The sequence below is a fragment of the Dysidea avara genome, chromosome 3, assembly GCF_963678975.1.
Source record: "Dysidea avara chromosome 3, odDysAvar1.4, whole genome shotgun sequence".
Lineage (NCBI taxonomy): Eukaryota > Metazoa > Porifera > Demospongiae > Dictyoceratida > Dysideidae > Dysidea > Dysidea avara.
Window position 1 is genome coordinate 1,160,369 of NC_089274.1, and position 11,759 is coordinate 1,172,127.

At 36.9% G+C, this 11,759-nt stretch overlaps 1 protein-coding gene and 1 long non-coding RNA gene across 2 annotated transcripts in view; both read right to left on the reverse strand.

Annotated features, from left to right (window-relative positions):
• The window catches only part of LOC136248758 (uncharacterized), a 35,364-nt gene that overhangs the window by 8,495 nt on the left and 15,110 nt on the right, over positions 1 to 11,759 (reverse strand). The window lies entirely within an intron of this gene.
• Positions 5,172 to 6,322, reverse strand: LOC136251639 (uncharacterized). Its single transcript, XM_066044093.1, has 6 exons — positions 6,207 to 6,322; positions 6,067 to 6,158; positions 5,837 to 5,957; positions 5,679 to 5,778; positions 5,566 to 5,624; positions 5,172 to 5,509 (listed from the first exon to the last, which is right to left on the reverse strand). The coding sequence occupies exons 1-6, from the start codon at positions 6,279 to 6,281 to the stop codon at positions 5,357 to 5,359; spliced, it is 600 nt and encodes a 199-aa protein (XP_065900165.1). The 5' UTR covers positions 6,282 to 6,322; the 3' UTR covers positions 5,172 to 5,356.

Genomic DNA, 11,759 nt, shown 5'->3' on the forward strand with positions numbered 1-11,759 from the left:
ATACAAGTTTTGAATACTAGAGTGACCAGACTCGGCCCTTCCTCTTTATGCGAAGGGGCGGCCGCGCCAGACCAGGCCCAGCCAGGGGGTTCCGGAAGCCCCTTATGAAAATGGGGTTGGTGAGCCTACATATTCAACTAGGGCCAATGAAACTTGATTACTAGTTTCTCGCTCAGATTTTTGAAATTTTGATGCGGGCGGGCGATTATTATTCATTATTGCCTACTCAGGGTGTGCTTAGTCTGGCGTAGCCGACCCGCGCGCGGAGCGCGAGGGTCTGGTGATAGCCGCATTCAGTACCTGTGCCAGTCTTACGAAAAACATGTGCGTCCAATCAGATCGCTCGAAGGCCAATTAACTGCATTCTATGACGTGATTTCCTTAGATTTGATCTCCAACTAATTCGTGCATGCCTTACAACTGAAACATAGAAAGGCAACAGTATACAACAGCCTCCTTCCTGGTGAGTTAGTTTTATTAACTTTAGGCCACTCCAAGTCATACCTTAGTTTCTGGTCACTCCCTAGCCAACAAAAGGATGCGGGCGGGCGGATGATCAGGACTATCATAGACTCTTACATATACACCAGTAATACTGTAATGTTATTAATTTTGCTCAATTTACCCATTTCATATTGAGTTTACAACCAAGCTTAACCAACATTCTTATAGCATAAGTATAGTTAATTATGCTTCTGCAAAGTGCACCAGGAAGATTGTTGATGGCTAGCTACACTGCTGAGCACAACAATGTGTAGCTAACACTAAGGAAAGGTCTGCTCATGTAGCTACTTTTGCTTTACAAATGAAATGTTTCATTAGCTATGTCAGGAAATTATTATTTATTAGCTAACTAATAATAATCCAAAACTATATTAACACACCAGAAACTCTTTCAAATGTGAAGTCTTAGTCAACTATATATGCATGTGTTTCCAGCCTTCTATACAGTAAACCTTCAGTAAAGTAGCTGTCAAAGTTTTGAGTTGAGTTGTTGAGTGCTCCAGGCTAGTGTTTTTCAGTGATCATGTGGGAAAGCTAAGTTAATGTTTTAACTAAGGGATGCCATGCACTTGTTAATTTAGGACCATACTTGCAATTATTTAATCATGGAAAAGTTGAAGTTTGAGCTCACCAAATGTTACCAGATTTCTAGTCAGTATATCAGTGATCAGTGATAAGGAAGTCCAAGTTTAGATCCACTAGAAGAGTTACTAGATTAATCATTAGAGGACCACATCTGAATTGTTAGGAAAGTTTAAGCTATAGTATATCTGATCATTAGGCTACACTGTTAAAAATGAAGTGCTATGATAGCACCTAAAAATGCTATGGTAGCACCAAAAGTGCTAAATTTTGACTGCTCCGGTCAAAAAATAGCACCTAGAGGTGCTACCATAGCACTTCATTTTTAACAGTGTAGTGATCAATGCTACATACATATTGTACTGAAGTTACTTACTGGCAACAGAAGCATTACTAATAGCTATATAGCTAATCAAGGAGAAGTCAAAAACGTTATAGTAGTATCTAGTATTAAAGTTAAGGGTAGTGTGACTGCTCTATTAGAGTATCTCGATCTTTTGCAGTGTTTAAAAATCACTGTCCTTGGTCACGTACACTTAAACGCCTGTAATATTAATAATAGTCCTCATAAACTGGGGTTCCAGTTTTCCATGCGGGCGGGTGACCAGAAACTAAGGTTTGACTTGGTGTGGCCTTACATCCGTGGAAGTGTAACGCCATTGAAATATCTCCATCGTGATTGAACCGGAAGTTGTTAATTTGTTTACGCGCGCGTTTTAAAATTGATTGCATTCCACTTGGCACAGGTGTGTGATACGGATGTCACCAGACCCTCGCGCTCCGCGCGCGGGTCGGCTACGCCAGACTAGGGTGTGTTGAGATCAGAAACCTTCATGTTGTCACTAAAGTGTTGTAAAATTGCATGGATAACACTTCTCATTTGAATAAAAAAATATTAGTACTCCTGGCATGCCTATAATAAAGTGACTTCTTTATTAGAGTAAAAGTGACTGCTCTATTAGAGTATTTCGATCTAAATTGCCAATAATGAAATTCCATGCGGGGGCTAGTGAAAGGATGCGGGCGGTGACGCGAAACTGCTAATCAAGTTTCATTGGCCTAGTGCATGCCAAATAACACTCATATAAACTCACAAATTATCCCTCACTCTTACCTCCACTTTATAAGATCGATATATTCTAATAGAGCAGTCATTTACTCTAATAAAGCATTCATTTACTCTATAATAGAGCAGTCATTTATTCAATCAAAGCTTCCAACTGAATTTCAGCAAAAATTTAGTCAAAATTGATACCAGCATAGCTAAGTATTTAAGTTAATTCTGTGCACATTTATTATTATTATTTTCTTGTAATCATAGGCTACCAGTGCAAGTCACTGGTAGACCCTCAGAATCACCCTGACTCACATTTACTCACCTACACATTACTGACTTTGTTTTGTATTCCTGATTCTGTAAAGCAATTAAAATAAAATAAATAAAAATAATCTCAGAGAGCCAATTTCTCACAAATTTCCTGTAGGGGGCATGCCACCAACTCCCCCAGGCAGAGCATGTTTCGCAGATGCAATGCGCACAAATATAGCTAGCTATCTTCTTAGCCCTATTTGACTTTAGCTAACTGCCTCATAGCAATAATATGATGGCTCAGTTTACAGCATGCATGCACCTAAATTACTGAGTTATCCAATAGATATTGGTAACCAGTAAACAATCTGTACACAATTTTGTACTAGCTAATGTACTGTCAAAATTAGTACCAGATTCAATATCTGGAAGCTAAAAGTCTGAAAAAATCCTGGGGATATGCCCTCAGACCCCTCTACAAAGTTCGTGCTTCACATTTCACAAAGTGTGCTTTGCACACTGAGCAGCACTTGTCTCCTCCATGTTTGCACTGTAGACTATTTTACCATAATCCAGGGCTATATATCTGAGTGGAAACCCCTATGGAAAAATCCTGGGTACGCCCTTGGCATGGCAAAGGCTATGCTAGATTCGTAATAATGTAGTTACTTTTAGATCACCACAATCGATATTGAGATTCTACCCTATAGTAGCAACGGCCCAAAGGCAAGTACAAGCAGAGCACAAGTGCCAAAATATCAGTGTTGCCATAATGTGAATAAAGTTAATAGATTTGTGAAACTTTTTGTCTGGTTTATGAACCTGAAATAATCTATGAACTTTTTAGTGACCAAGATTTTAAAACATTAAAGGCGTGAAACTTAATGGAGACAAATGCTTGAAGATTAGAGAATGTGATGGTTGTTCAAGAGTGATAAAACCTTAGAACCTACAGGAGTAAGAAGATGCTATTTTCAGTCGGGGTGGTGCCTAGCTGTCACAATGTAAGTGAACCAGGCCCAGCTATCACTACAACAGCAGGGAGTTATCAGCAAATGTCATTTTGTGTAAATGTGTGGCCAAGAGTCGATAGTGTTCATTAAACGTAGTGCATGAGTAGCTGAATACCATGCAAGTAGGAAAGATAAGCTGCAGTGAACAGCAGTGTATAGCCTGCACTAAGATGTTTAATGCATGTAGTCCTCATGAAAGTGGACTTAGCTAACATATATAGAGTTGCTATACAGTACCTTGCACTCTATTGTTGAGGTGATGACTGAGGCTTTTCTCCACCATTATTATGTATACTTCTGCATCTGACTGCTGCTGTTACTATGTGTATTTTTAATTATGTGCCACCTTTACTCCATAGTAGTTTGTCATTTTTACCTTATATGTATCCCTTACAGATCTATTGTGCTTGTTACCACAGTAGTGGTAGAGATTGCCCATGTTATTGTTAAAACTCTAATAGAACACACACCTAAACACCATCATAACGTGTGGCCTTAACCACAAACAAAACCTTAGAAGTAAGTTTGGGTGGACTATGGGTCCACTAGTAAGTATGAAGTCAAATGGGAAAAGATACAACCTTTTTCATGATCTTGAAAATGTGCCGATTCTTTATTTTATTATTATTATTTTTTCACTGATCTAGAGAAAAATCTGTTGAGTTTATGGGAAGAAAAACCACATAGCCTTCCTTCCTATGTTACTGACCATGTCTGTCACCTATTTTTATATCCATATGTGAATGTTACCTCCCGCTTTGAGACAATTTTGTACGTTCTCCAGCCATTGATTCAGTGAAATCCTAATAGAACACACACACACACCCATAAACAACCTCTAAGGAACCTACAGGAAAATCAATTGGAAGAATAACTTATGTCATTATGTCACTCTTTACTTCTGTGACCTATTCCATGTGCTTGCATCCATTTTGAGGCAGTTTTGTATGTTAACTACCCATCGAGTCAATGAAATCCTAATAGAACACACATCGAAACACAAAAAATAATCAGCCACAGCCACAAAACAACTTTTAGAAGAAAATTTGGTAAGCCTAAACATGATTACTGATTTGATATATGTGTATAGTTGTTGCTGACTGTTAATGCAGATTAGCTACATGTAGTTATCCATAAAATGATATACAAATTATTATAAACTGTTGTAATTTTTGTAATAGAGATTACAGTAGGTTAAAGTATATTACAAGTGCTAAAAACAGTAACAAGCTAAAAGTCAAACAGCGAGCAAGTTATAAGCCCTTCTAGAAGTACTAAGGCATGTTAAGTCACCAAAATATTGAAATGATGTCATCAATAAATGGATACATAAAAAGATACACAAACTAGTGTAAAAATGAATTTAAAAAATTACAACATGGCGAATAGAGATTGCAGAAAAAACAACAGAAACAAGAAAGTTATTATATAGGTGCTAACACTGTTCATCAGCAAGATCAAGAAGTACTAAGGAATCTTAAAGCCGCAATTGTCACACATGAATCTCTATTTGCTAGCCAACTCATGTGTGACAATTGCAAGTGTCAGGCCGCATGCCTTAGTACTTCTTGATCTTGCTGATGAACAGTAGCTTACTTAGCACCTATATAATAACTTTCTTGTTTCTGTTGTTTTTTCTGCAATCTCCGTTCTCCATGTTGTAATTTTTTAAAATTTATTTTACATTAATTTATTATTAAAGCTGCCCAGGTAGTGGACACTAACAGTACATTGACACCAAGTTCATTATCAAGAGCTGAATACTCTATCATATTACAGTATTTTGACAGTATTACTTACTGTGTGGAAGTTGATTGTACCAATATACTTCACAAATATTATAGCTATGTAGTTGTTGTGGTCATATACACTATCAAATGAGATTTACATGATTATACATGAGTTTACTGCTAAAACTACTTGCAGCATACAGCTAATAACTACTACTTCAGTACTTCTCCTTAACTACATAAAACGAATCTTTGGAACAGCAGGGTCCAACAAAATCCACACTCTGTATATTAGCAGCCTCCAACTTGCTCTTAATCTTTCTGTTCACACAATCTAGGTGGTACCATGATGAGCAGTTGTCACACCCAATCTGAAATTTTTATAGATATAAGAATGATACATATGCAGCTACAGAAATCAACTTACCCAAATGCATTTCTTCCTAGCCTTACTTGAACAAGTTCGGCAATATTCACTAATGTCATCTGCATAATTAAAACTATACTAAAACTATGTAATATACAATGGTGTACACATACCAGAGTTACTTAGTATCATTTTAGCCATTTCTATTCTGGTATCAGAAACACTGTTGGCATCTAATGATAATGACGAACCATCCAAATATTGCTGAGCAAACTAAACAAGAATTAGGTACACTTATTATATTATGTGTATGAGCATTAGCAAAATGCACCTTCATCACATAAACTCCACATGACGAGTTATCCTCTTGGAAGCTATGGGGAATTGATGTTACCTCCCAAGTAAACTTTTGTAGCCAGTAGCCACCATTGAGTTGATGGATGCTATATTGACTGGAAAAAAAAAAACAGACAAAAAGCATTAAAGATAAGGCCAACATTTATTTAATAACAGTTTATTAATTCCTTTCTTCCTGTTATCTGTCTATTTTATCTGACTAACTTCCATTGTTTTCTAATCCTGTCTAGGACCTTTTGTGGAGTGTTCATGGCTGGATCGATATATAGGATCCGTCTCTGAAGTGGTTCTACAATCTATACCAAATTAAATAAAGAAAGCAGCACATCTTTCTGTATGCTGACCACTAAGATCCAGTGTTTCTTTTCAAAGCAGTAAGCTCCAATTAGAGCATTGTACTGGGAAACATCCACCTGCATGGAAAGTTTTGTTCAATCATCAAAATACAATGTATCTAAATAACTTACACGACTCAACACCTTCTGCCTGTGAATATACATTCCATTGCATATATCATTTACAGCAGACACATCCATCACATACACCTTTCCTTCCTACAGCCGTGTACAATATAATATTGTGATTCAAAAGCTCACCTTGTTGCTTTTATGAGTGGCAGCTAACATAAATGATGTAATCACCTGCAAAATTAATATAGTTACCAATCAATAGACTTGTGCCAATTATAACAGCACAATAGCCTGCAAAAAGCATCCCAATGCAATAGAATGGCATTCAGATTGTGAATGATTGCTTACACCTAGAATAATCTTTTGGCAAGTTATAAAAACTTTGAAAGGTCCAACAGAGCAGTCATTTAACATTAGCAAAAAAATTCATATACATAGATATAGACATAAACATACTTCATCTGTGACCCATCCATTATCATCAATCAACGACAGTATACCATTATCAAAGATTTTATAACTGCCAATTTTGGCCTCCAGTAACATCTGCGTCTTCTGTTTAATTCTTAGTATGCAACCTGTGGAGATATATGCATATACAAATTCATTGATGGCTTACACTATGTACCCACTCAACACCTTACACAATGCACATTTTAGAGACTATACAAAAATGTGTTAACTTAAATTTTTTAAAATAACTACATATACAAGAGATAATAATATTGATTCACTAACTGCTGAATGTGGTGTGGCATTGCTATTGGAGTAACTGTATATATGCTTCTAATACTGAACAGCAGCTTTAACCACCCTGTTAAAAATGCAAGCTAAAAGTTATTGATTCACATGCTCAATGGTTTTGTTAAGTTTTTCAGGATGCTTTTACTCATACCCTTCTTATGATTTTGATCAGCAAAACTTTATCTTGGGTGGAATAGAGCTGAGACTGACGCAGAGCCACATAATACATTTTATTAGCACAGGTTACATAGCCAGCACACATAATACACATTCTTCCTTAACAATTGATTTTGGTATTATGTACTTAGTTACCATTTTCCGGCTGGTACAGCAATGTGTCTGTGCTGTGTTAAATGATATATAGCATAGTGTCAGCTATGTCATGGAAACTGTATATTGTACTTTTTCAAATCAACACATTGCATTTTTGTAGTTTAAGCAAAACAATAGGGAAGGAAAAAGTGCAGTAAGCCCTACATGCATGTGTACTGTAGCTAGTACAATGCTGTATTTAGATGGGGTTTGAGGCTTGCCTAGTATGGCATACAGCTCATGGTTGAATACTAATAAAAATGTCTCAGCTGGCTATTGTAGTGATTTCAAAACTGGGAACCAGTAGCAACGGTCCTCCTATACATCACAGTATAAGTATGTGTAACTTATAGCAATTTTAGCAACCAACTCCGGCACTTGTAACGAGTAAGGAGCTCTTGGGAGACAATTAGCTCAATATTTGTATACGTACGTATGTGTATACTGTATACGTAGTATTAATAGCCTTGAATATATATATATGTGTGTGCCCATGTACTGTACATGCATATAATACACAAATACCATACCATCAATTGAAGCCTCCTTATCGATGGTTCTAAGCAATGACACTGATTGGTGTTGCTGTTCTAGCTTTCCTGTGGATGTTTCGATTCTTTGAATTGGCTTTATTATTGCCTTGCTATCTGGTTTCAATGAGTCAAGTCTGCAACTTCAGTGATTTGGTCTATACATGTAAAACTGTAGCATACACACAAACATAATTTGAAATAGTATCTGTATACCTGGGATTTTCTTAGTAGATGGTGGTGATACTGGTGTAGCCTGCATTGGTGGTGGTTTAGTTTCAGCAGGGTCATGAAGTGGGGTGTTGTCTACTTCCTCACTGCTGATGATGTATGTGGTATTTAGGCACCTGATCGGTGAAACTGATCGTTCAGTTGACTTGCCAAACAAAGGCTCAGAGACTGAGCTAATGCTGCCAATTGGTGAGATTGTTTTATCTCTTAAGTCCAAACTGGCACCAAACAAAGGCTCAGAGAGTGAGCTAAAGCTACTGTGAGCTTGGCTGATTTCAGTATGATTGTCATCATCTATAATAGTGATAATGAAACAAGCATATTATTATTGCATGCTGTATACCATAGGAATTCTGGAAGGGCGGCAGTAGTTCATCCTGCATAATAGGGCTTGGTGTTTTATCATCTCCACAAAGCTCTGAAAGTTGCCTTAAGTCTTCATATGGCGTGGGCGTCGATGATCTCGGGTGCTCGGCTTTAGGTGTTATGCTGCTTTCTGAAACTGTAATAAATATACTTCACTTTTTGAAAGAGCTTATACATGTATACAGTACCATGCACTGATTCAATGAATTTTAAATAGATATTCAATAATAACATAATGCATTTATTACATATAGTTATTATTTTTAACCATCATGTTGGCCACCTTATATTAATAAAGGTGGAAACTTTGATCTTACAAAATCTGCTCAGAATGTTATATATATATATATATATACATCCATCTGTGTATCTTTTTTATATATTTACCTCTTTCAACCAGCATTTGGATGATGTCCTGTGCAATCGCACTATGCGGAATTGTAATACATTTCCTCTGTCTTCCATTTTCTGATGGCTTTAACACTCTATCACTGCATCCCTCCCTAAGGAAGGGAAGTGAGGCTTTGATGTTTCCCCCAACTTCTTTGATGTTTCTTTTGAACTTGGCCTCATCCAAGCCTGTACAGTGACACTTGAGCAGTGGCAAATAAATGGCTACTGATAGCCTGGCTGGATTTAACTTATTGGCAACTTGTGGACGGAGGAACCTTAATATCTGTTAACTAAACTTTAAGCACACCATATGTATAACAGATGTTTACCTCGCATGTTTCCAAATCTTCAATGTCATCAAGTATTTGATTAAGCGCAGACTGCAATGAACTCTGGGTAGGCTTCAGTAAGCTAGCCACTTCTGGAGCCCATTTCTGTACGAAGAATTGTGTTATCTCTGGAAATGCTATCACTTCTGGCAGTGAAATGCTGTTGCACAGCTACAGTATACACACACACATAGTAATATGTGTTCTTTAAATTTCTGCACTCACTTCTTCACCAATCCCTAATAAAAGAGCATAACTCTTTTGAACTCTGAAATCTACTTCAGGTAAGGCTGCGCAAACTAACGGTAGCAAGTCTTTGCTTATATGTGTTTGAAAGTGTGTGGCCTTTAGTTTATCCCCTATGCTTATTAGAATTCCAATGCTGCTGGATGCATGCTGACAAGCTATTTTAAGTGCATCTTCTTTTTCCCGCTGGCTCAATTCTACTGCTCCTTTAAAAAATGGAATATGTATTAATCGTGCAGCATTCCTAAAGGAAAAGAATCACAGGAGTAAAGCCACATATATATTTATTAAAAAACCAAACCTGGAGCTTTCAGCAAATGCCTTATTTGATGTGAACAAAAGGGAGGTTCGTGGAGTATTATTTCCTGAACTCACGGTTGACAATGCAGCACCATTGAAGAACTGCACCGACAATGTTTCTATGCTGTTTTGTGAGTTTATATCATCAACACCAATCGGAATAGTAGTGATTGCTGCTCGTGAAACTAAAGACGTTGGGGAAGACTTTCCCACCCGATAATGTACTACTGCAGCTACACACAGGCTAAGTGCTGCCCGTAAAGAAGTAGTTTTCCCTACAAGATTATTATTACATTCCATATACCGTTGACAGCAGCTGAATACTTACCTGTTCCAGGTGTCTCGCTGTATGCCAACACCATTGGACATTCAGCCTGCAATGCAATTAGTTCCTCAAAGTGCATTGCCATGCACATTCCACTTAAAACTTGAAAGAAGCTTTGAAAGTTATCACGAAGGCATTCTTTTGCTGCTTTCAAGAGATTTTGGATTCCCTTTAAGTACACAATTGTAAACATTGTAACAATGTTATACTCACAATCCTTATAAGTTTACTATATATGGAGCTTGAGATTGTTTTTGTGTCTGAATTAGGGCTTAAATTGGTTGTTATAATTATTGTGATAAATTATGTAACACTCAGTTTGTTTCAGTGCTTTTTATTAATGCAATCATACTGTAGATGTTGCACTTGTTAGTGTACTTTTTGTACACATGATGTACACATGTACATGTGAATCACACAATTGCAGTAACAATGTGCTATTTTATTGTACACAGCATAGTGCACTTACACATGCAGAATAGCTAACTGCATTTTGTCACTTAAAGCATGATGTGCATGCATGTTGACAATTATAGATAATTACACAACAGATTCTAGTTATACAGGGGAGAGAATATACACCTATAAATTAAGGACATTATGGAGTTACTAATGTCATGAAGCCTGTCCATGCATAGAACATAGCCTTAACACTTGAAAGTACCATTCAACCGACTTTTCTCTAATACAAGTAGAAGTGTGACTAAAGGAAAGAAGAACTGATTGCACAAAATTGTTTCAGAATCTGGACATAGTGTCTTGCCTTGTCTATATCATACTTTGTGAACTCTTGGTAAAAGTTATGACTTAACTACATGTAATTACTCTAATTATATGGCACAAACTTGTGTCTGCAACGGTAAAGCAATCGGCAACGGTACAAGTCTTTGATCATCCACAGCATCTCTCTTTATTGCATAATCCTCATACCAATAAAATGGAAGGTCATCTTTGTCAAGTAATTCTCCCTTGCTATTAATCTGTGTTTCAGGTCCCAAAACCCATACATCACTATTGAGTTGTAGTCCTAACGCTGAAACTAATGTTCTGCTCTTGAAAGAACTGCTAGCACGAAAGCTGCTGCATCACTGGAAAATGTATCTGCTCCATAATGTATCCTTGCATCTGACATGCTGTACCCCTTTCAGAGTTCTGCTAGTAGCTTTCGTGAAACTTCGAAGTGTAGAGGCATCCTCATTAGTGACGAAGCATTCTCTGTAATATAACATGCGTGATAACAACAAATGTAAGGCAATTAACAAGAGCCACGCTATAATAGATATAAAATAATATAAACTGATAGCTCAATCCACACTATGATTTTTAACATATGAATGAATTCATTATATGTTTCACCTAGAATTGTCCAGCCAGTTAAACAATATTTACGAACCTATACAGCCATGAGACACTCCTTTAAAGAGATCATATGATTAGATATTTTTCGGAGTTTTCGAAATTCCTGACCTACGCACAATATCTGTGGAACATCAAAACATTAATTTGTCATGGCCTTGTCTCATTTCTTTTGAGCAGTGGAGATCACAAGGTATAGTTTATGCTAAGGCATTTCCATGTCAGCAAGCCACAAACTAATAATACAATCAACACCTCTCTGTTTGCAAGTGAACAAAAGAGGTGTTGGGTAGGTCAGAAACTAATAATATTATCATACCAAGTTATCATACATACACTATCAATTTTTTAGCTG